Source organism: Parambassis ranga, chromosome 3, assembly GCF_900634625.1.
Source record: "Parambassis ranga chromosome 3, fParRan2.1, whole genome shotgun sequence".
NCBI lineage: Eukaryota > Metazoa > Chordata > Actinopteri > Ambassidae > Parambassis > Parambassis ranga.
This window is the reverse complement of record NC_041024.1, coordinates 7,428,086-7,450,680: the sequence shown is the minus strand read 5'-3', so window position 1 is coordinate 7,450,680 and position 22,595 is coordinate 7,428,086. Positions and strand designations below refer to the sequence as shown.

At 41.5% G+C, this 22,595-nt stretch overlaps 1 protein-coding gene across 1 annotated transcript; it reads left to right on the top strand.

The window, feature by feature from the left end:
- The first annotated feature begins 303 nt into the window (after window positions 1-303).
- Window positions 304-21,560, top strand: cdkl5 (cyclin dependent kinase like 5). Its single transcript, XM_028401988.1, has 19 exons — window positions 304-334; window positions 8,882-8,927; window positions 9,017-9,153; window positions 9,556-9,676; window positions 10,186-10,245; window positions 11,067-11,157; window positions 12,110-12,212; window positions 13,113-13,199; window positions 13,600-13,680; window positions 13,763-13,938; window positions 14,518-15,356; window positions 15,441-15,778; window positions 16,223-16,324; window positions 16,655-16,760; window positions 17,226-17,370; window positions 17,661-17,766; window positions 18,934-19,056; window positions 19,888-20,130; window positions 20,791-21,560. The coding sequence occupies exons 3-19, from the start codon at window positions 9,058-9,060 to the stop codon at window positions 21,193-21,195; spliced, it is 3,222 nt and encodes a 1,073-aa protein (XP_028257789.1). The 5' UTR covers window positions 304-334; window positions 8,882-8,927; window positions 9,017-9,057; the 3' UTR covers window positions 21,196-21,560.
- Window positions 21,561-22,595: the final 1,035 nt, after the last annotated feature.

Genomic DNA, 22,595 nt, shown 5'->3' with positions numbered 1-22,595 from the left:
GCTGTCATCAGAAGTATGAAGGACACATTCGTCTGTCTTAGTCAAGACACAAAGCTACAGTGTGTGTGTGTGTGTGTGTGAAATGCATAACTGCACACTGAGTGTGTGGGAGGGTATGTATGCCTCCGCCTCACCTATTAACTGTTTTTTTCTCTGGTGGTTCTCACCTACTGCACTTGTTTCTTCTGAACCTGCTTCTCTGAGGTTTGGAGGCCTGAAACATAATTATGATGTTGAAACTTAACTGCATGTCACAGCCTCACTCTTCATTGATCTCCTCTCTCTTTCCTTCCATCCAGGAGCATATGGAGTGGTGCTTAAGTGCAGGCATAAGGTAAGACAGTGTTTAGTTTTTTTGTGTTGGTCTTACTGCCATTTGTGATACTGTGAAATATTTGATATTTGTGAGACTGGAACCACATAATGATGAAGAAATGAAATATACATGGAGCAAAAGCTGTGAAGATGTCTGATATTTTCATTGAGCTTCTAGTTGGTGTAACCTACTTTACTGGTAGATTTTAGTCTATGGTGAATGGCTTCCCCTTTGCTGTTTTACAGATCTCTACTGTAATTAGACAGATAAATACAATGTTAGTGCTAGTTTTTCTGGCTATAATTAAGTCTTGAGGACACTTCAGTACAGTGATGCTGACAGTTGCATACTGCAAGCAAGAAAAATGTATACACTGAAAATACCCACGGACAGAGAGCAGGTCATGAAGTTTGCATCATGCGTACCACTCAGATGATTATTCCACACTCTGGCATAGCAGTGGTTTCTGCTACATGCAAACCACACATTGTAAACAAGGTTTTTGCTTTGAAGCTCTTTGTGAAAGAGTTTTTTGTCATCTCATCATTGAGAGTGCTGAACTCCAGTCCAAATGAGCTGAGGTCAAACTGGTTTATTTCTGCTTTAAACTGGGCATTTTAAGTGGCAACCAGTGACAGTACATAGCTATGGACGAAGCTTCTGTGAAGCTCTGACTGTCACCATGTTGGCATGTTGGTCCATCTAAACCTCTAATATGGGCAAAGAGGTGGAGCGTGAGTGCACGTGAGGCAGGAAGCAGGAAGCTTGTGCTGTCTGCAGTGGCCTGTCACTCAAGGCGGCCATGCCCATAATTATGCATAATTTTAGGTCCTGCTATAATTAAAACGACTGAGTTATTGAAAAAAAAACACTCCTACACACTTGTTACAAAAGAGGCATTTATCAATCGAGACCAAAACCATTGTGTTTGAACCAGCTTGTAAACATGTTGAGTGGCCTATTTAACATGAAAGTCTGTGGGGATTGTCTCACTGTTGGAGCTACCCCCCCCCCCTAGAGGCTGCAGGGTGAACTGCAGTCTTTAAACACTTCCACTGGGGCTTCATTTCTCAGCCCTGGAGGTTGCCATTTTGTGACAACCCAAGAACTCCTATATTAGCCCTCTCTGCTCTGGAGATTGCTTCTTGATGCTAACACACTTGAATACTATTATAAGTGCTGTCAGCCAGACGAATATGACAACATGCAGCGCACTGTATGGTCACCTTTTTTGTGACTTGATCTTTGACTTGATAAAAAAAGGGTTAGAAAGCTGCAATTATTGAGATTGAAAGGGTCAGTGAAGCACTATGTTTCATACACAGCATATGTTTATTTAGAGGTCTATAATGATTCTATACTACAGTCTGTGGCAGCTGACGGTAGCTTGGGTAGATTAGCCGGTCAAATAATGATTTTCAATAAGTGCACTACTGGTAACTCTGCATTGTCAAAATTCAGGCATTCAGTGCAGCATGTACACATGCCTGATGATGCAACTACATGAAAAGTCAAGGGTTTAACTCAAGAAGGAAAATGCTGTAAATAGTACCCTTTAACAGAGTTAAGAAACTGTCACCAGCTTCACACGCTACGGCCTGATTGTTATTTCAGAAAGACTAATGGATCATGTGTCTTTCAGTGGTGACTCTTCATAAAAAGTATTTAAATTTATGCCATTAATGTACTTGGTATGCAAAAGGGCCTGTGGGTGTGACTCATCCAGCAGCGTTTTCCATGACCGCATGGTTCCCAGCTCTTGTTTTTGCTGTAGTACTGTCCCCTACTTGGATCTCTGCGGTATGTTTATCCATCAAAAGGAGTTCTCATCCTGAAGTTCAAAAAATATGAGGAACATCCAAAAACATTGTTTTTTTTTATTGGAGACATTGGTGCACAGGCAAGCAGACACTGCCTGCAGCAAAATTCAGGATCAAATTCTCACAGTGTGACTGCTGCTATGACTCACATAAGGAAACAAACATTCAGAATATGACATGAAAAGATGCAGAATATAAGAGGGGTGCAGGTGCATCAGGTGCTTCTGCTCTAATGCCTGTGACATTTAGTGAACTTATACAATCCTCTCTTGTATTGATTTTGTTAATTAATTTTAATCCAGTGTCTTTACCACTTAAATTCTGCTCCTTTGAAATGATTCAGTACACTCACAAGGTGAATGAACACAGCAGTTTGTTTTGCATGTCTGGAGTTTTCCTACTTTCATTCAGATTTTTGTATGTGCATGAGCTGGCTTGTGCAGACCGGCCTTTGAAACAGTCAAGCTGGTGCATGGAGGGTTTCAGAGCACAGATATAATGTGTTTGTAAGCTACAAAAGCTGTTCAAGCACAAGAGTGAACCTAAACATTTTGTCAAGAGCAGTTCTGAAGCTGTATGTGGGTGGCTCCGGCCGCCGCCATCTTGGCACTGCCTGGATCTGCATAACTCCCAGTTAGTGCAGTGTGGTTTGGGTGCCAGCTTCAAGTGGCCATTCAATGTATTGCAGTTTTCATGTAGGCATTTGCCATATACGTTCATTAACAATCAAACATTAAAGTGTCATCCTGGCCTGGTTAGACAGGAATGGGGTTAATGGCAGATTACTGTGATTATAAACACCTGTATCCAAGCCTTCATTAACAAAGAGTTTAATTTCCCTGAGAGCAGGAGTGACTGTGAAGGTGACCCTTCAGGATAGTTTATTGTTAGAGTGGCACACTTCAAAACCAAATGATCCACATCGTGCACAGTGAATTACAGTTTTTATTTCTTCAAACTACTTTGGAGAAAATGGTGAGATGTGGTAGCTTCAGCCGTCTCTTCACTCATTTATACCCATTTACCCGAAATAGAACTCTCACTTATGGATCACTGAGCAAAGAAAATGCTCTATAAATACTCTTCCGTGTGGTTGTCCTGCTTTGACTGCAGAGAATTTCATTTTTTGGTCCAAATTTATATCATTCCATCTGTCAGCACATTTACGAACATAATATATTTATGAAAAACACCTAGTGCCACACTGAGAAAGAGAGAGAGGACAACTGTAGGAGGAGTGACAGTCGCAGTGTCAGGGAGAGATGTGAGCACAAAAGATGCAAGTAAATTTAGAGGATTTAGCTTCATTTCTATTCCTGTGATCAATTTTAAGTTAGACAATTAAGTATTTAGTCGTGTACGACAGATAAAGATGAAATTCAGATGTCTTGCTTTGTCTTTCCAAAAAGCTCATTCAGTGTGGTGTGATGAGTGTTCGGGGTTTCCCCTGCATGTGGTCCCTTTATTCTATTCTCTGTGCCATTTCTGTGCATATCTCATTTATTCAAGGCCCTTTACTTCCCCCAATGCTGCTACTCATGAAATATTTAAAAAGAACACATGAATTATATACAGTGAGTGAAACTGTAAATATGCAAACGCATGGTAAGCAGAACATGTTGATCAGAGAGGAAGGTGTAACCCGACCCAGGCAGAACAACACAAGCTCAGCTACTAATCTGCATATCAGAGGAATAATATAATATAATATAATATAATATAATATAATATAATATAATATAATATAATATAATATAATATAATACAATTTACATGCTGTGTAATTGTGTAATTGTCAGAGTTATGGTGGGACAGACGGGAGTGAGATCGTCCTCATGTTTGCAGAGTTACATGCACAGATGACTAATCTATCCAAACACAGAGAAAAGTGGCTGCAGAGTCAGTGGATTGTGTCGAGTCTTTTGTGTCCTGCTGGCTAAGCTGCAAAAATGCTCATCAAAACATTGTACACTGAGTTTTTTTTTGTGATGTACTTTTCCTGCCAATTTGTTAATTTGTTATTTGTATTTTGATGAGAGTGAAAAAGAAACAGAGACACATTAGAGAGAGCAAGCACTAGTTGTTGATCAGGACATCTGTGTTGTGAAAGCTACATACTTACTTCCTACTATATAAACAAATGCAAGCAAAATGAATTTAAACTGCCAATGAATAAAAACAATAGTGAAATGAGTTGCTCCTTTGTGTTCTACAAAAAGATCCTTAATTTCCTGTAGCCAGTCACATCAGCAGGCAGCAGGACAAGCATGTTGATAAATCTGAAGGTTATAAGTTGAGGCGGTGCTGTGACATATACTGCAGGGGAGCGGGGGGGGGGGGGGGGGGGGGGGGGACTGTAACCTCCATGATTTACCTTCAATTCAATCACATGCAGACATCACCAGCCTGACACAAAGAAGCCTTGAAGCTTCATACAGATGTCTTCATACGGTTTTATTTCACTCTCCCTCATTCACTGACCTGTGACACCCGACACAGACTCCAAGAAAACGATTAAAATAAATACAAAAGATAAACAATAAACTGCTTCCCAGTCCGTATCAGTTCCTATTGATCCATAGTCGAGAGTCTCAAGCTTGTTAGCATCAGATTTATAGCTAGGCAATATTCACGTATCATGTGGATAACCAACATAAATCAACCGTATGCCCAACAAACAAAATAAGCACAATTACCGCGCGTGCCTGTCAAAGCACATGTAGACTAAAGTTTGTCTGGTAGTGCATCACATCCATGCTAGATGACCCACAATAGCCTCTGTTTTAACTAAATTAAGGTCATGTGACCTCTGCTCTCACACCTCACAATCAAATAAGAAATCAAACAACTGCAGGCTTTTTTTTCCAATATTTAATCAAAACTAAAATATTCCTTTCTCTTCTTATATTTATGTTGGGTGTCTTTATGGGCTTGTAGACAGTTTGTCTTGTATATGTTTCATTTAATGATTAGCTTTGCACAAAAAAGGAGAACAGGGGTACAACTAACTCTTTCCTCTGCTCATGCATTATTTTATTATTGTTTGAAACTTTTACTCAAACACAAACCAACAACTTGCATCCTTAACAAACATGGTGTATGTGACCCACAGCAGAGGCACGTCTGTCCTCATGTGCAGGACGTCTGCCTGCATTGTCAGGTTTTCACACTCATTCAGGTGATTGCTGGGCGCTTTGTGTTCTAGATAAATTTACTGCATATGAACAAGAACATTTCAGCTGCTCTTTCACTGAGGCCAAGTGTATCCATCTGCAGCCTTGTGCTTATTACAATGTGGAGCTCTGATCTGCATGAAAAAGATTTTTAAAAACATAGAAGTGGACTTGTTAAAGCAGCTGAAATGCAACAAGGAGAGAAGATGGAAGAGGGCTGTATTAGTTGCTGAAAACCTAATGGTCCACATGGGATATAAATCTGGAAGTACAACTGTGTGCAGCCTTTATATACATCTAAACAATCACATAATTTCAGTTGTCGTCAATCAATAATTCATGTACGTGTCGTTCATGTGTGTCGTAAACACACAGAGAGCAGAAGCTCTTCAGCATGGAATATTTCACATCCATGAAAGCTAGGCATACAATGTAGAGAAGATTGAAGCAAGGCGTCTGGACTTGTAGAGTTTTCTAGAAGACGTTTCGCTGCTCATCCAAGCAGCTTCATCAGATGATGGATGAGCAGCGAAACGTCTTCTAGAAAACTCTACAAGTCCAGACGCCTTGCTTCAATCTTCTCTACGTTTGATGACCTGGATGACTGAGAATCTTCATCAACATGTAGGCATACAATATATTGTGACAGAACCTCAGAATGTTTTCATGCTTGCAGCTCAAACTCTGAGCACAAACCCAGCATGCACTTTTAAATTCCTCATTTTTTTATTGTCAGTGTTCCGTGTTGGATTTTATTGGACCATGAATTCTCGGTGTAACTCCATTTCATTAAAATTTAACAACCAGCTGTCAGAGTGTGGCCATGTTAAACCTTTTTTCTTTCCTCGAATTTACCAAGAAGTGACATGTGACATGCTTCCCACTTATATAAGAGTGTAGGGGATTCATTTTCACACACAGAGCCAGAGACTCAGACCATGGCAATAAAAGCATTTTAGCTGTGCTGCAAGAGAGCAGTTATTTTTACTTTTCTCAGCTGGAAGCAGGGCAAAAGAGAAAAGGGTGGCAGAGAGAGGGAGAGAGAAACAACGTGTGTGTGTGTGTGTGTGTGTGTGTGTGTGTGTGTGTGTGTGTGTGTGTGTGTGTGTGTGTGTGTGTGTGTGTGTGTGTGTGTGTGTGTGTGTGTGTGTGATGGAGAGGAGGAGGTATTGAACATGCTGATGGTAAATGGGTCACCCCGTTAGGAGTCTACAGCAGACCTGTATATGGTTGAACGGATAATCTCACTATAAAGTGCTGGGCTAAAATAAAAAACCCAGCCAGGTGCCACAACAACTGCACCACAGACTAATGAAAAGCATGTTTAATGTGTGTGTGTGTCCTTGTATAAATGGTGTATTCTTTACAGTCAGAGTATGTGTTTGATGGAACATTTAATAAGCTGAGTGAACATGTGCCAGCATTTGTGCAATGTTCTGCCACTTTATGCAAGTGTTGTATTAGCGTATGTGGGTGTGTGCATGGAGGCTTATGTGTTATCTTGAATTTGTGTTTTATTTGGGTATGACAATAGCAAAACCTACACACCAGCCAGCGTTTCCTATACAGTATGCAGTATTGTGAGTGCTGAGACGACTTAATTAATTACCAATAGGTGATAAATAGTAAATTAATCGGTGACTCTTTGATTATTTGTTTGTAGTTAGACAGATAAAAACAGCAAATCATTTTCTGTGTTAAATTTTGCAAGCAGAGCAAGAGTTTTAGATAGATATTGACTTGTTAGAGGTAATTAAATACATTTTTTTAGTGAGGTTAAAAAATAGACAATAATAAACAAAAGCTTTTGTGATATTTTATTTTCAAATATTTGAACATTTTAAGTTTGTACAAGATTTTATCACCTAGAGACTATTTGGCCAACACCGGGGTCCTCCGGAGACACTGGACACTGGAGATCGTTGACAAGTTCTCATGACATGACAGACACATAATTACACCGGTCTGCTACAGTGAGACAGCTACATGAAGAAGATTTGAAGTAGTAAGCTGTCAAGAAGATTTGAACCCGTCCTTTTCACCTGATCTGGAGCCTTACGTCTCCCTGAAGTCGAAGAAGGAGCTCGGTGGTCGCCGATGCCATCGCTGCTCTCGTCAACTTTCTGGAGGTCCAAGATACCAAATTTTACAATGAAGAAATCTATATGCACTCAACAACTGTACCCAGAAACCAGACTAATACTATACAAACATATTTAGGATGGCAGGCCAGGCTACCACAGCTGCTGCACTAAATAGGAAACTACATAAAAATTAAATACACTATGTTTTTCATCAATTATACCACACTCTGGCCTGACTCATTAATATACTACACTGTGTGGTTAAATAGACATCATGCACAATTTCCACTGAATCAAAGTATTCAGACCTCTAATAGGCCAAAATGTCCAGAAAATGTTGCTGTTTCCAGTTAAAAACATCAATTCATTGACTAAGTGTTGCAGCTTTAGCACATATGATGAATCTTTAGATGGTAGCTTTCTGTTTGTTGCCATCTTGGTTCAACATGGAACCAAAAAAGGTCAAATTATCTCCTGAGCATGGTGTGCAAAAACCAGTTCCACATACTTTTGTCCACTTAGTGTATGTGATGATGGTTATAGCTGAACTTCCTGTTGGTATACTGATGAAACACTAACGCTCTAACAGTCATGACCTGTTTGTGTCATTAGAGGGAATCAAGCCTGCTGCTATTTTTGTGTGTGCTGACTTATCAGTGGCTCAGAAGGTAAATGAATGAAGGTCAATGACATCACGCATGAGCATCATCAGCACTGTGCAAGGTGCTGCTGCCACAGACTGCCTGCTAGTACCTGTCTGTATTCAGTAAACACTTTGTTTTTCAGATACAATCACTGACTTTACTCTTAAGTGCTGTAAATCAGTTTAATTCGCCTCACATCTCAAACAGACGACTTTGTTTTGAAAAGCACAGTCAGTCAAACAATTGCTTTGTGTAAGTAAGAGCTCACTGCCGGTGACGTGCGGCTCCTCTTCTCAGCACTGATGGTGACTCTGTTGTCTGACCCCTCTTAGACAAAAGGACAATAGAGTGGCTGAGGACACTGTCCTGTGTGTTGTAATTCCCTCTGGGCCACTGTCCTCTTCTGCTATAGCCTAGGGGGGGTCATATAGTTTAGTAGAGACGTGGGCAGAATGTGATAATAGCAGCAGTAACCTGAAAACAGACTACAGTGTTAAAAGCATGAATTAATGAAACAAAACCTGAGGTACTATTGTATTCCAGCAGTATCACTGCACTTCAAAGCATCTTGTAGCCACATGCAATGAGCTAAAGAAGGTCTAAGATACTAACAAAGCCAAGGATGTGATGTTTTTGTGTGTTTTTTTTGCTCCTTGTGGGAAATTATTTGAAACAAGAGCATCACCATGGCTCCTATGTTGGCATCGCCACAGCAAATTGGACAGAATGAAATTTAAATTTCACGTTTTGTTCAGCAGGGACTGTAATTCATTATAAGCAAGTTGAAGAATTTATTGAATTTAATAAAAAAAAACAATAACATGAATTCCTCATATCTTCACAGGAAACCAATGAGCTGGTGGCCATTAAGAAGTTCAAAGACAGCGAGGGTGAGTAAGAGTGTGAGAAAGCCATGGCAAGAGAGGAAGAGCACGACCGAGCGTGATTTTTTTTTTGGTCTCTTTAAATTTGCATACAGAAAATGAGGAGGTCAAGGAGACGACTCTTCGGGAGCTGAAGATGCTTCGGACTCTGAAGCAGGACAACATCGTCGAGCTGAAGGAGGCTTTCCGCAGGAGGGGGAAACTCTACCTTGTCTTTGAATATGTTGAGAGGGTCAGCTTAACAACATCATCATTATTATTTCACTGAGCCTGCCCACATTCTCTGTTCAACTGTGTCCAGACTCTGAGTTTCAGGATCTTGAGCTTGCCCGGTTAAGCATTAAAAAAAAAGTATCGCCATGGCAACATATGAACTATGCTGTGGGTGAGTAATGGTATTCCCCACTGTGTTGCCAGGGTATCCAGCCAAGTGTTGATTTTATGACAGGTTTTATTTTCGTACTGTACTCCTGTCATTCACTCTGATGTCCCCTCTTGTCCCCCCCCGTCAGGTTAGAAAAAGTTGAAAAAAAGGAGCAAGGGTTAACAACATTAATATTTTAAAGCTCACTTTAAGCTTCAGCTACACAACCCAGCTCTTTTCACAGAGAGAAATTTGTTGTTGATATTTCAGAACATGCTGGAGCTGTTAGAGGAACTGCCCACTGGTGCACCACCTGACAAAGTGCGCAGCTACATCTACCAACTCATCAAAGCCATCAACTGGTGTCACAAAAATGAAATTGTGCACAGAGGTGAGGTGTTATTGTGATATACATGTCTCTATATTATTTTATTTTTTATTGTAATATCATGGTTTACATGTGGCAGAAAAATCAGATTAAAAAGTCAGCCATTTTAAACTCATTTTAAACTACAGGTTATCAGGCTCTACAGAAAAATTACTACCACTAAATGGTCATTGAAAATGGATGACGATGATATTAACTGAAATGACCAGCAGAGGGCAACACCACTGGTGGCATTACATTGTTAATTTCTTATAATCAATTAAAAGCATCTGTTGTGAATAAGATTAAATGTCAATATTTTTTGTCATTATCTTTTTAAAGAGACAATTAACCCATCAGGAGTTTTGCAGATGAGGTTAAAGGACCAGTGTGTAGCATTAAGTGACATCTAGTGGCAAGGTTTAGAATTACATTGTGTGTGTGCCATGGAAGAGGGCCCTGTGGTGACATACAGGTATTTTTAACAAGTGGTCTGATCTTCTTCTATCTGCATCTATGTACATTTCTTGCAGATATCAAGCCAGAGAACCTTCTCATCAGCTCAGATGATGTTCTCAAACTCTGTGACTTTGGTGAGTTCATCTGTACAGCAGTCATATGTTGAGATTTAAATGTGTAATGCAGTAATGTCACACTTTTAGAATCATTAACAGAGTGAATCCGTTTTTAGATTTTATCCTGTAGGTGCAGATTCATCATGATCAAGTGTGAGTTTTGTGTATTGAGATTTCACTGTGCCCAGTTTGGGTTCTTGGGCTCAGTTGACTGTGAAAAATCCCACCGTTAATTTGTCAACCTTGTAAGTTGTGTATCAGACGGATCAATTCTGCCTCTGAGAAGCAGCCAACCGGCTCTATAAATTGTACTGCGGTGCTTGTTAACACAATAAATCTGCCAAAGCCTACTGTATACTTCATGAAAGTGGTTTTAGTGTAAGTCGCCTGATTCACCTCTATAAGTGAAATGAGACAGTTTTGCCATTTTACAGTTTCCCAGGTGTGTATTCTACATTTAGATGAGTATTTGCAGCATCACACGGCCGATTAGCTTTGCATAATTGGCTAATGCAATCCTACTGAGTCAGCTGGGGTGAGATTTGTTTGTTATTCACTGTTGGAGCTGGCATCATGTTTATTGTGACTTTTCATGCTTAAAAATGGACTCTCTGTACACCAGTTATCTAAAGCACCGTCTCAAACTGCCTGCAGTGACATAACTAATTAGAGTCTGGTCACATGGGAAAAGAACCATGTTGTTACTGTAGCTGTCCAAATGATTTGCATGTTTATTCCTATTAATTGGTGATTTTTGCCCTCTTCAAAGGACTATAAATTGTCACACAGGATGATGCAGAAAGCAGTGATTTACTATGTTCCCTGTTACTCTGGCTCAGGTTTTGCTCGTAACCTGTCTGAAGGAACAGATGCCAACTACACCGAGTATGTGGCCACACGATGGTACCGCTCGCCTGAGCTGCTGCTGGGGTGAGACCTTATGTGTGTTTGTGTGTGTGTTTGTGTAGGAGACTAAGTGAGAAAGGAGGAGGGAGAGAAGGAGTGCTCGTTCTGTTGGCTGTTAGTGTCTTTGATTTTCTCAGAGCTCCAGATATGTTACATTTTTCAGTTTTTCCAAAGACTCTGCATGAGATGCACCGTCATTTTCTCTCATGATACCACCTCCAGTAATCTCAATCTGGATCCAGCACCAGTGCTTTCCAAATTTAAAATCTGTCAAACTCTCTGTGAAGAGCTAATTAAACTCATCTTTATGCACGGTGACATGAGGCCAAGGCAAACGGATGCTGTGGTACTAAACCTTGAATCAGTTATTGTGGACAAAGATCCCAAACTTCCCCTCTTCATCCACACTCTTTTTATTCAGATCATTCACCTGTGGATCATCACAGTGTCCTGATATCTCATTTCTGTTGATTTCTCTGTGTGTTTTGGTGCTTTTTGCTGCACTGAATGTCCATTCTAGCTTGGAGACAGCTGAACGTCATCTAGCCTTGTTGCTGTAGCCTGATTTAGCAAATGCCCTGGAACATTTATTGAGACAGCGTTTGAATGCCACCCACTCAAATACTCTCTCAATCCAACACCACCGCGCTCCTCTGCTGCCAGATCTCTCACCATTTCTCACCAGACCCCCCCAGCTCTGTTCCCTCAGAAATGACCCTCTCCTTTATGAGCCTCTCCATGAGAAACATAGCATCTATACTTTGAGTTTACTGTGCCACCACCAGCAATGGCATCGTCCCCTGAGCATCACAGCCATCATAATCATCTCATCTTCATTTGGTGCCTTTATTTTCACCTCTGTCCTCCTCCTTCTTATTTTCACCATCGTCATTATCACCCTACCATCGAATTAACAGGGCCAAATGCACCCTCCGTGATTTTCTTCACATATTTTGTTTATTTCCTTCCATCTCAGGGCTCCCTATGGAAAGGCAGTGGACATGTGGTCGGTGGGGTGTATCCTCGGGGAGCTGAGTGATGGACAGCCCTTGTTTCCAGGGGAAAGCGAGATTGATCAGGTTGGTGAGCCAAGTAATGAAACAAGCAGTTGATTAATCAGTCCAAGAATAAATAAAGCAGATAACTACTGTTCCTGTGTGCCAGTTTGGCAGCCTTTCTAGATAAGGTGAATGTTTTTTTATCAGTTTTTCAGACAAAAAGGTTTGATGCTTTTGTTCCTGACAAAGCTCCTGTTTGGGTTTGAAATGTTGCTTTCTCTAGCGTAATCATAGTTATACAGTTTTTTGGACTCAACACCTGGATACAAAAACATGTGTGATTGTTTAATTCCTGGTATTGTGCTGTAATGTCTTGGAAGACAACAAAATCAGTTTCGGAAGTGATGCAAAGTATTTTCAGAAATTTGATAGACCAAACAATTCCAGTCAGTTTGAGTTATAATCAGTCAGAAAGAAAGCATACCGGTAATCAGTTTCAGCCTTTAAGCGCAAGCTACAATGAGTATTAATGGATTATGCATTCAATTTACAGTTTATTGCAGTGAAAAATGTATGGAAACAATCTGCATCCATTTAGGTCAATGCACTTGGATACTCTGAAATGTGTGATCATCAACATTTTGCCTCTGCACCATAATTTCCAGTGATGCAAATACACACCCAAGGCTGCACACTGTCTTCTTAATACATGAATATCATTGCTATTGTTATGGAGATAGGATATTGGATGTCTTTTGTTGATACTAGCCTGACTACATTACATGCTTTGTTTCTCTGTTTGGTCATGTGCCTATCCAATTGCATCCAGAGGGAGTTTATTCTGGTACTGACCCCTGGAAATCCAACTCAAACTGACAGAGACCAGACTTTTTAAATTCTCCTAAATATCACACACATGTTTGTAGAAGGTGTATTTTACATTCTGACCCACTGACCCTTGTTGCTTCTTTTTATCTCCAGCTCTTCACCATTCAGAAGGTTTTGGGCCCCCTTCCTGCAGAGCAGATGAAACTCTTCTACAACAACCCTCGATTTCATGGAATCAGGGTAGGGAAAGTAGTCGTCCGTGTGCCCTTCGTCTTCTTCTTTCTTCTCATCCTCCTCCTCCTTCTCTGTGTTTTTACTTCTTCCTTTTCTGAGCTCTGTCTCCTTCTATCTCTCTTTTGTGGCACTGTTCCCAGGACCATGACTGAGTGGATTGCTATGACTCATGAGATAGGTGGTTGGTGTTCAGTTTAGCAGCAACAGAAAATGTCTCAGAAGGCTGAACAAGACTTTGCGTGTGTGTGTTTTGTAGTTTGTTTAGTGCGATCCAGTGATATATTTCTGTGTGATTTGAACTGAGAGCTACTTCATACTGGCACAAATATCAACTGTGTGTTCTAAATAGTAATCTTCATGAAATGTTACATAGATATGAATTTGATTCTGTCTTTGTGTGCGCCAGTTTCCTTCAGTCACCCATCCTCAGACTTTGGAGAGAAGATACCAGGGCATCATGAGTGGTTTGATGTTGGATTTGATGAAGGTAAAAGACTTTAAAGCTATCCATCAGATGTTACTTGTGTTATTGTCAGTTATTGATATTTGTCCCTGTCTTTCTTCATCAGAATCTGTTGCTGCTAAACCCTACTGAGCGTTATCTAACAGAGCAGGGTTTGAACCATCCAGTCTTCCAGCCTCTGAGACAGGCAGAGAGAGAGAGACCGCCTCCTGCATCTCCAAACCCACCACGCTCCTCCAAGAGGAAAACACACCATCACGGAGAGAACACCGTCCCGACAAGGTGCTCTTTTTTTCACTTCTTTATAAACACAGTGACGAAGGTTGGATTACATGGACAAAATTCTCAGTTACATCTAAAATATGTATTTAGTTTGCGATATTGGTTATATTGGGGATTATGCAGTAGTATTGTCTAAATCAGATGGTTCAGGTGCAACAGATAGATAGCCACCTTGATATAAACCAGCCTTTGTAAAAACTGCAGTGGTCAATTTTTTACGTACGGTAATTCAAATTGCAGTACAAAAGCACCTCTTTGTGGTCATGTAAATTAGTGAGTTAAATCTGCCCCGCAGTCCTCCACTCTGCACTGACCAGTCTCACAAAAAGCCAAAAGAGAGAGAAATATCCATGCTGCATTACTTTGCTAATTATGTTAGCTACCATTTGCCAGGACAGTCATAAGTGTTGTGATATTTCATCTTCAAGCTCTTTAAAATAAAATGTCATCACATTTTTTGTAAGAGATCATTCTAAAGATGATAGATATCTGGACTTTCTGGACTGGACTCAGAGCAGGATTGTTGGCAACATTCACAAAAATAAGATGAAAAGTAATTTAATACAAATCTCCCCCCAGGAGTCACAGTAAAAGCTCAAGCCGCCGCTCCAACAGCAAAGAATGTTCCAGCCTCCCTCGCCATGGGGACCTCCATCACCTCGGCAATGAGAGTTTCCTAAACGGAAATAAACCGGCCCCGTCCAGTTTGAGTCCCACGCTCCACCCAAAGAGCCAGTACATGTCCCAGACCCTCAACCGCTCTGCCTCGTCCAGTAAAGACCTGGCTAACAACAACCTGCCACACCTCCTGAGTCCCAAAGAAGCCAAAGGCAAGACGGAGTTTGATTTCAACTTGGGACCGTCTCCAAAGCTGTCAGACCAGGGACACGGATTAAAGTACGGTCACAGCAAGCCCAGCTCCTCTCGCTCTCAGCAGCAACAGCAGCAGCAGCAGCAGCAGCAGGCCAGTCGCCACACTTTCCTGGAGGGCAAGACCAACACTATACAGTCTGGAGCAGAGAAACAACATGGCCGACACACCCATAGTATGGCAGACTCTGCTCATGGTTCTATGTCCTCGTCCTCTAAGAGTTCAGCCTCTTATCTTAGCCTGTCCAAGAGCCACAGTGCGCTGAGCGATGCCAAATCAGTGGGGAACCTCAGTGATGGTCGACTCCACCCAGACGACCCAAACGCCAACACGACGGTGGGGCCAAGTGCCCGCTTCTTCCCTGCCAGTTGTTTAGACCTTAACACTCCTGCAGGTCCTCCGGGGCCTCCTGGCAGCCCCTCCACTCGACATAGTGATCGATCCGGACACAGCCCAGCCTCTCATAGCAGCGGCAACCCCCGCATGGAGAGCAGCACACTGGACTCCTCAGCCAGGCACAAGTCAAGACATAAATCTTTAGCCCCAGGTAGGTTTCAGAGTCAATGACTTTAAGTTAATTAAACAAATCAATTAAATGGAAGAATTCTGATCTCCCTTTTTTTTTCAAAAGATGCTGGTGCTCCGGAGCTCTTAGACCCAGGAGGAGCTGGGATGCCCTCCACCCACACTCTGCCTTCCCCACACGAGTCTTACCATTACGGCCTGGGCTACACCTCCCCCTTCTCCTCCCAGCAGCGACCACAGCGCCACTCCATGTACGTGAGGAGGGAACGCCACCGACCGCACGGGGTTGAGGGAGGGATGGCAGGCTTGCCTGCACCTGGGCAGGCGATACCGACACGAGCCAGCAGCCTGCAGCTCCTCTCACCCCAGCTGCAACACCGCACCACCCTCACCGGGCACTCAGTGAGCTCCTCCAGAGAGGACTGCACCGATGACATGACCAGGGTTAGTGGCACAAAGATTTACCGTAAAATACTTACACACACACACACACAAAAGCTCTGTGAGGGTTCGTTGTCTTGGCTGGTGATGTTAGTTGTTTTTTTTTGTGGCTACAGACACCTTAGGAGATGTTACCATGGTAACAGGAACATCTGTGGTTTGTTGAACTTTGGTAGAATTGGTACAATTTCTATTTTTACAATCATAGCTAATGCTACTTTGTACAAGTAAGTAAATACGATTTCATAATATGTATTGAAGCTTATTCAAGATATTATGTAAGAGAATCAAAGGATGAATTTCTTTTTGTGCAGTGTGTGTGTGTGTGGGTATTTCACGAGTTGATGCTTGCGTGCAGGGACTGTCACTGTCTCATGTTACCATTGCCACTGCTCCATGCTGCTTCTTCAGTCTGCTTTGACTTGCACCTGTCCGTCTTCTCAACAGAGTGAGCAGTCTCCTAAAGACATGAGCCACCCTTGTGCCCCCATCAAAGACTCTACGAGGGACAACACTGCTGCTTTTCATACACAGCGCTCTAAAAACGAGGTCCGACCCCCTGACTCCTCCCTACCTTCAGTCAGTAGTAGCAGCAGCTCTCCTGATTGCTGGTTTCCATAGCTTTGTTTTTCCTGTTTCTACTCAGGTCAACAGCTTCATTGCACGTTGTCGCTGGTATAAATGTAACCTCACTGAAAAGCTCTAAGATTGTCCTGAATGTGTTGTGATGTGAGCCAGTAAAGAATGTAACAGCTAAAAATGAAAGCTAAATGAGATGATCAATGTCGAAGCTGATATACTGAGGAGCATTTTTTGGTTCTGTGCCCACGTCTTGTTTGTTTGCTTGTGTGTCTGCGTCTGATTTGTGTGTGTTTTTAGGTTGGCATGTACCATGACCCTCATGGTGAGGACGGAGGATCGTCCAAAGAGAACCGGATGATCTTCACTGAGTCCATGCCTCGGAGAGTTGGCAGCTTCTACCGAGGTGTGTGTAGACACGTGAAAAAATGTTACTTAGGAGAAATAGGTTGTATTTGTGTAGCATGTTCCAACCACAACAAGTTGTATTTATATAATATAACTGATAAAAAATTAAATCAAGTCAAATTTGGAGAAAACAGGATAACACAGAAAAAAAATTAACAATGTAAAAATCAGAAAAACAGTAAGCAGTCATCTAAACCTTTAGCCCTATAAACCAAGGAAGCCAAAAAGGACCAGAGGGAACACTTGCACACTATCCTTTAGTGGTGTATCTTTCTGTATGGTTGACTGGTCGAATGACTTGAGCTGCCTTGAATAAATGGAGTTTGACACTTAATTTAGGCAGATCAATAGTTAGTATAATCACATCAAAGGCTCTCTGTTGTAAATGTTACCAGCTTCTCATTAAAGCCTGCAGAACAATGCTCTCCAAATCATGTTCTCCCCTCCTTGTGTCTCTCTGCAGTCCCTTCTCCCAGACCAGATAACTCCTCCGCTTTCCATGACGGTGTCGGGCAGGGTCGAGGGCCGGTCGTACCCGTTGTGCCGGTCGTACCCGGAGACCCCGTTGCCATGGCCAACCACTCTAAGCGCCAGACAGCCTTTGATTGGTGAGAATTCATCTGTTGACCTGAATTGGCATGCTCAGGTGGTGACAAAATAGAATTTATCTTCCATGTCAATCGTCCGACATATTTTCCTCACTGTCAAACAAAAGCCTGTCATTAACACCAATTATGATCTATTACGGTACATTTTTAACATTATTCTGCAGTGCTGTGCTGTATCTTTATCTGTATTAGTGAGGATGGCTCCCTGGCATATAAGAGAAGTTACATTAACTCTAAAGCTTTAATTATGAACACAAGTGACATGAAACCTTTCCACTCTCACTGTGCAGGACTGCTGCAGAAGCAATGGTCATGAATCCTCCGGAGCCCGCTAAAGAGAAGGAAAAACAAGGCTTCTTCAGAGCTATCAAAAAGAAAAAGAAAAAGACTCAAATAGTAAGATTTATCATCATTTGCACCTTGTCATGGTTATGTTTTAAATAAGTATAGTGATATCTAGCTTTGCATCTACTGTCTTAATGAACACTGATATTAACAACTTAGAGCTTCTGTTTTATTCGGGGCATGACATCATCGCTACAAAACAAAATGAATGTATGAGCAAGGAGCACAAACAGTCACATAATCAGACAGACTGTAAAAGTCAAAATGATTTGGACCAGAATTAACCATATTGCACATGTGTGCATGCAATGTTGTGCAGTTTTAATATAGACGTTGTGCAAATTTTGACCAAATTGTAAGGACAGTTGCAAAAGAAAGGTCTAATTAATGCACATCATCATCTGCTACTATTATGCAAATGAGGATAAGGACTAGCCATTGTGTAAGATGAGGACAGAGTGAAATGAGGAAATTAAAAAAGAGCCCAATCAAACCTCAAACAATAGAAAATATGATGGAAATGTGGCATTTCATCTGTTAATTCAAGGGTGGCTCAGTCTCTTTGTTGGCACTTACATATCTGATTGCCATTTCTGATTGCTCCTCTAGTGGATCATGCTCGTGTGAGAGCAGCAATCCATTTGTAACATTCTGAGAATATTTTATGGATAAAAGCACACTAACAGTATCACTGTGAAACTGAAGATGAGGAATAGAAGTTTTGGTTTTGCTTGCTTAGTAAAATGGTACCACATTTTATTTGGTATTTTGTTGGTATGACAGTGTTTGCAGAAAGGTTGCATCATCTGGTTCTGTTAACAAAAATGAACATTTTTTTAAATCATAAACACCATTGCCAGATGTAAATAGCTAAAATGTCACAGAACAAAATTCAGCAACTTTAACTTTGACCACCAGTGAAGCTCAGCATGCTTCCCTCTTTACTAATCATGCACATTCAGCCACTTTAAAAGCTTAAAACTTGTGTTAAAGAACAACCACTTCTTGTTGTGATGTTGCCATGCCTATTACTTAATAAGGTACAGTTTGTAATAAAACAGAATTAACCCAGGTCTAATTTTCCATCCTCTCTGTGCAGTAATGATTCATAGCCTATTACTGATGTGTCTATAACTGATATTTGAGCAGATGTTGTGAGGGTCAGCTGCTGCAGTTGTTTGTGTTGAGAGTTGTGGCTGTGCGTCTTCTGCTCCACAGACGGACATGGAGGACGGAAGGAACCCCAGCATCAAGAAAAGCCTTTTCCCTCTCTTTAGCTCTAAGAATAGCTTAAAGCACAACTCAGCTGTCAAAGTCCTACCTGTAGTCGCCTCGCCTATGGTACAACACCAGCCTCCCGCGCCCTACCCTGCCTCACCAGTAATCTAACCTCGACACTACTGACTGCATGTTAACTGACACCGCACTCATCAGAATGAGCTGGTTTGAAATCCTCTCAGTTCTCCTATTGATTGAGTGAGTGAGTGAGTGAGTGAGTGAGTGAGTGAGTGATTAGCTGAGAAATATTCCCAAATTGAAAGGATTTCAAAGATCTAATACTGCACGCTGTTTGTGCGTCCATTTTGTCTTGCTATAATGTATGTCAGATGCGGTCACCTTGCACTCATTGCATTGTGGGAGACCGATGCCATGCTGCAGTGTGTGCTGTCTGTGAGGTCATAAACATGCTCAGCACATTTCCGTAACACAAAAGCTGGAAACAGACAGAAGCAGCCGGCCTCATTCAGACAAATCAGCACCTCTTCATATTCAGATAATCATATTAATCAAGCAAAATGTCAGACGTTAGTGTCGGCTTCAGAAAAGTGTTTGTTTTGTGTCACTGTAGATTTAATCTTCTTGTTTGTGGCCTGTTGATTAGACATAACAACATACTATTACCACGTTAATCATAAAAATCAACACATTAAATGATAATAAAAATAAATGCACTCCTGCATGTAAACACAGTTAGACGCAAAACCTTCAGAAAATTATGCATTTTTCATGTAAATTATCACCATCACCACCCTCTTTGTCTGTTTTGTCTGTTTCTGCCAGAAGGGTGCATGAAGAACCTTGCTAGGATGTGTGTTGAAAGTGGTCATATTTTTAATAACTAATATTATCCCTGTATTTTGTTGTTTGTGTTGTTTGTGTTGTTGTTGTTAGGTTCCCGGGAACGGACAGGAACACCTGTCCCTGCAGAGGAGCTCCAAGTCGTCCTCTCACCACAGCAGCCGGCGGAAAAACCGCGAACGATCCAGAGACAGAGACCGGGACCAGAGCCGGGACAGAGAGAGAGAGCGAGAACGAGAGCGAGAAAGAGAACGGGAGCGAGAGAGGGAGAGAGGGAGGGAGAGAGAGAGAGTGAACGACTGGCCGCCAGATAAAGCAGTGGATTCACACTCACAGGTCTATCATCAAACTCTTATCATGGAAATGATAGTCATTAGTAGACAGCACCTAAACACCCAAGCCTGAATTCTGTGCTTGTAGTAATGAAAGATCTACAAGGTAGTTTTGTGTCCAGAAATGCGGCTGTAAGTGTGGCAGTTAATGCTGATTTCAACAACAAAGGTTTCACAGAAAAGTTTTTTTATCCCACAGTTTTATGTGCACAATACTCTGAAAGGCAGCAGGTTAACACTGAGAATGCTGAAGGTTTTTTTCTGATTTGGGAAAATGGCATCATTGCTGTGAGTTAAACACAAGAAGATCCAGGTCAGTCAAAGTCATTTAGAGGACACGATATTTGTGACCAAAATTTCAACCAAAATGTGACTTTTCAGGAATAATATAATGTACATGAAGACAGAGAAAGGTTATTGTATCAAAAGAGGCTATGCAGAAATTAGATAATTAAAGGAGCGTCATCAAACCTCAAATTATATAAACTATGATGGAGACATGGCATTTCATCTTTTCATTCAAGGGTCTATTAATTAGTCCTCATATATCTGATCTCTGAAGAGAACAGGCTCTTTACGAATGTTCATCATCTTTTCATGGGACTAGTGAATAGTGAATATTGTATCCTTTAATATTTTTAATTATTTTTTCCCCTCTCAGCAGAGCCAACCTCTGAAGTCACTGCGTAGGCTCCTTCATCTCTCCCCTTCCTCCTCAAACCAAGGCCAGCCTCCTCCTCCTCCTCCAGACCTGCGCTTCCAAGCCCCCCTTCCCAACCCCCCTCAGCCCACCTCCAAAGTGGGCTATTCTGAGGGTCGTGGGCACCCTGAGAGCAGGGGCCACTCCGGAGTGAGCAGCTCCTCCCAGGCTAAGAGTCGCAAGCCCAGCTACCCGCTCCCCGGACAGATCGAGTCCAGCTGGCACGTGTCTGCTTTACAGCGGGCAGAGGGCGCTCAGTTCACCCCTGAGCAGCTGGGCATCAAGCCGGGGCAGAACGGACCCACCTTTACCAGAGCCTCTCGCACCAGGATGCCAAACCTCAACGACCTGAAGGAGACCGCCCTATAAACCTCACCACCTGCAGTAAGGTTCCAGCCTGGAAGCATCTGCACAGACGCAGACATCATGGTACTGTAGTTCAAGTTTACACAAGAGCCTATTTCACTGGATCAAGTTTTCATTCCGAAATGTAGTCATCTGTTGATGCTCATGTCTCTAAAACCTACAATGACTAGATGTTGACAGGCCAAACACCAGTAACAGTGTCGTTTAGGGAAACAAAGGCAGGGGAACACTTGCTTCCTCTCTGATCCCGATATCAGTTGTTGTCACTCTATTTACGAGATTAGATCAGAATAAGCTGATCTTTCCTGTCAAGGAGACACTGCCCATGTGGTCTCTCTGCTGCCATCTTCTGCTCACAGGACGCTACTGCAACACATCATTCAGCCGCTGTCACACAGCAGTGGCCAATAAACTCAAATGTTTTTCAAGATATTTGATAAGAATTAAAAAAAAAGATTTATATCAATATTATTTATTAAATATTTATTTGTTTTAAATTCAAGGATATAAGCTATAAATGACACAGTATGTAGGCTATATGGGAATATTATAAGGTAATATAGAAATAAATGTGTAATTGCAAGAGCTTTAGTTTCGACACAAAGAAATGCATAGATATTTATGTGTTGATAATACAATATGTCACAAGGAATATTTAATAATGGTGAATGTCCTTTTTGTTCAATTTGATATGTTATATTAACAGATTTATATGTTGTTTTTATTTTTTATGTTTTGTTTTCCTCTTTTGTTTCATGAAAATGTAAAGAAAAACTACTGATAAATACAGAAAATCTATGATATTACATCTTAATGATATCTGCCCATCACCCTCATAACATCAGTTTAGAAGTTTTGTGACAAGTCAGGCTATTTGTCAACAGGGTTTGGTAGCAGAACAGCCAGAGTGAGACTGTTAGGCTCTGTTCTTTACATTGTCCGTTCACTTTTTGTCACCACTTTAAAATAAGCCTTGTTAATTTTTTTTTCATGTGTCTCAGTTCTTTTATCAGTGACAACATTTATCCAGCTCCATGCTGCCATGTTGGTTTTGTCTACAGCCTTAACAGCAAGAAACGGGCACCTTTGCCCACATCACCACGCAGCCCTGGTGAGCGATTAGCCACTGTTGAACATGATACAGGACATTTAAGGATCACACGAAAGCTCTCTGCAAAAAGGCATACCTCACCTACAACCTTTAAGATCTTACAGGATAAGTCTGGTCATATTTTTTTGTGTCAGAAATTCCCACAGGCTCAGGAACCAAAACCAATTTGCTATATATGACATGCTAGGAAATTATATATGTCTTAATAAGAATTAATTGGCTTAGGCTGAGACAGCAGACACCCTTTCATTAAAGAACCAGTGCTGGAAACCGGGGGATCCTTTAGCATAGG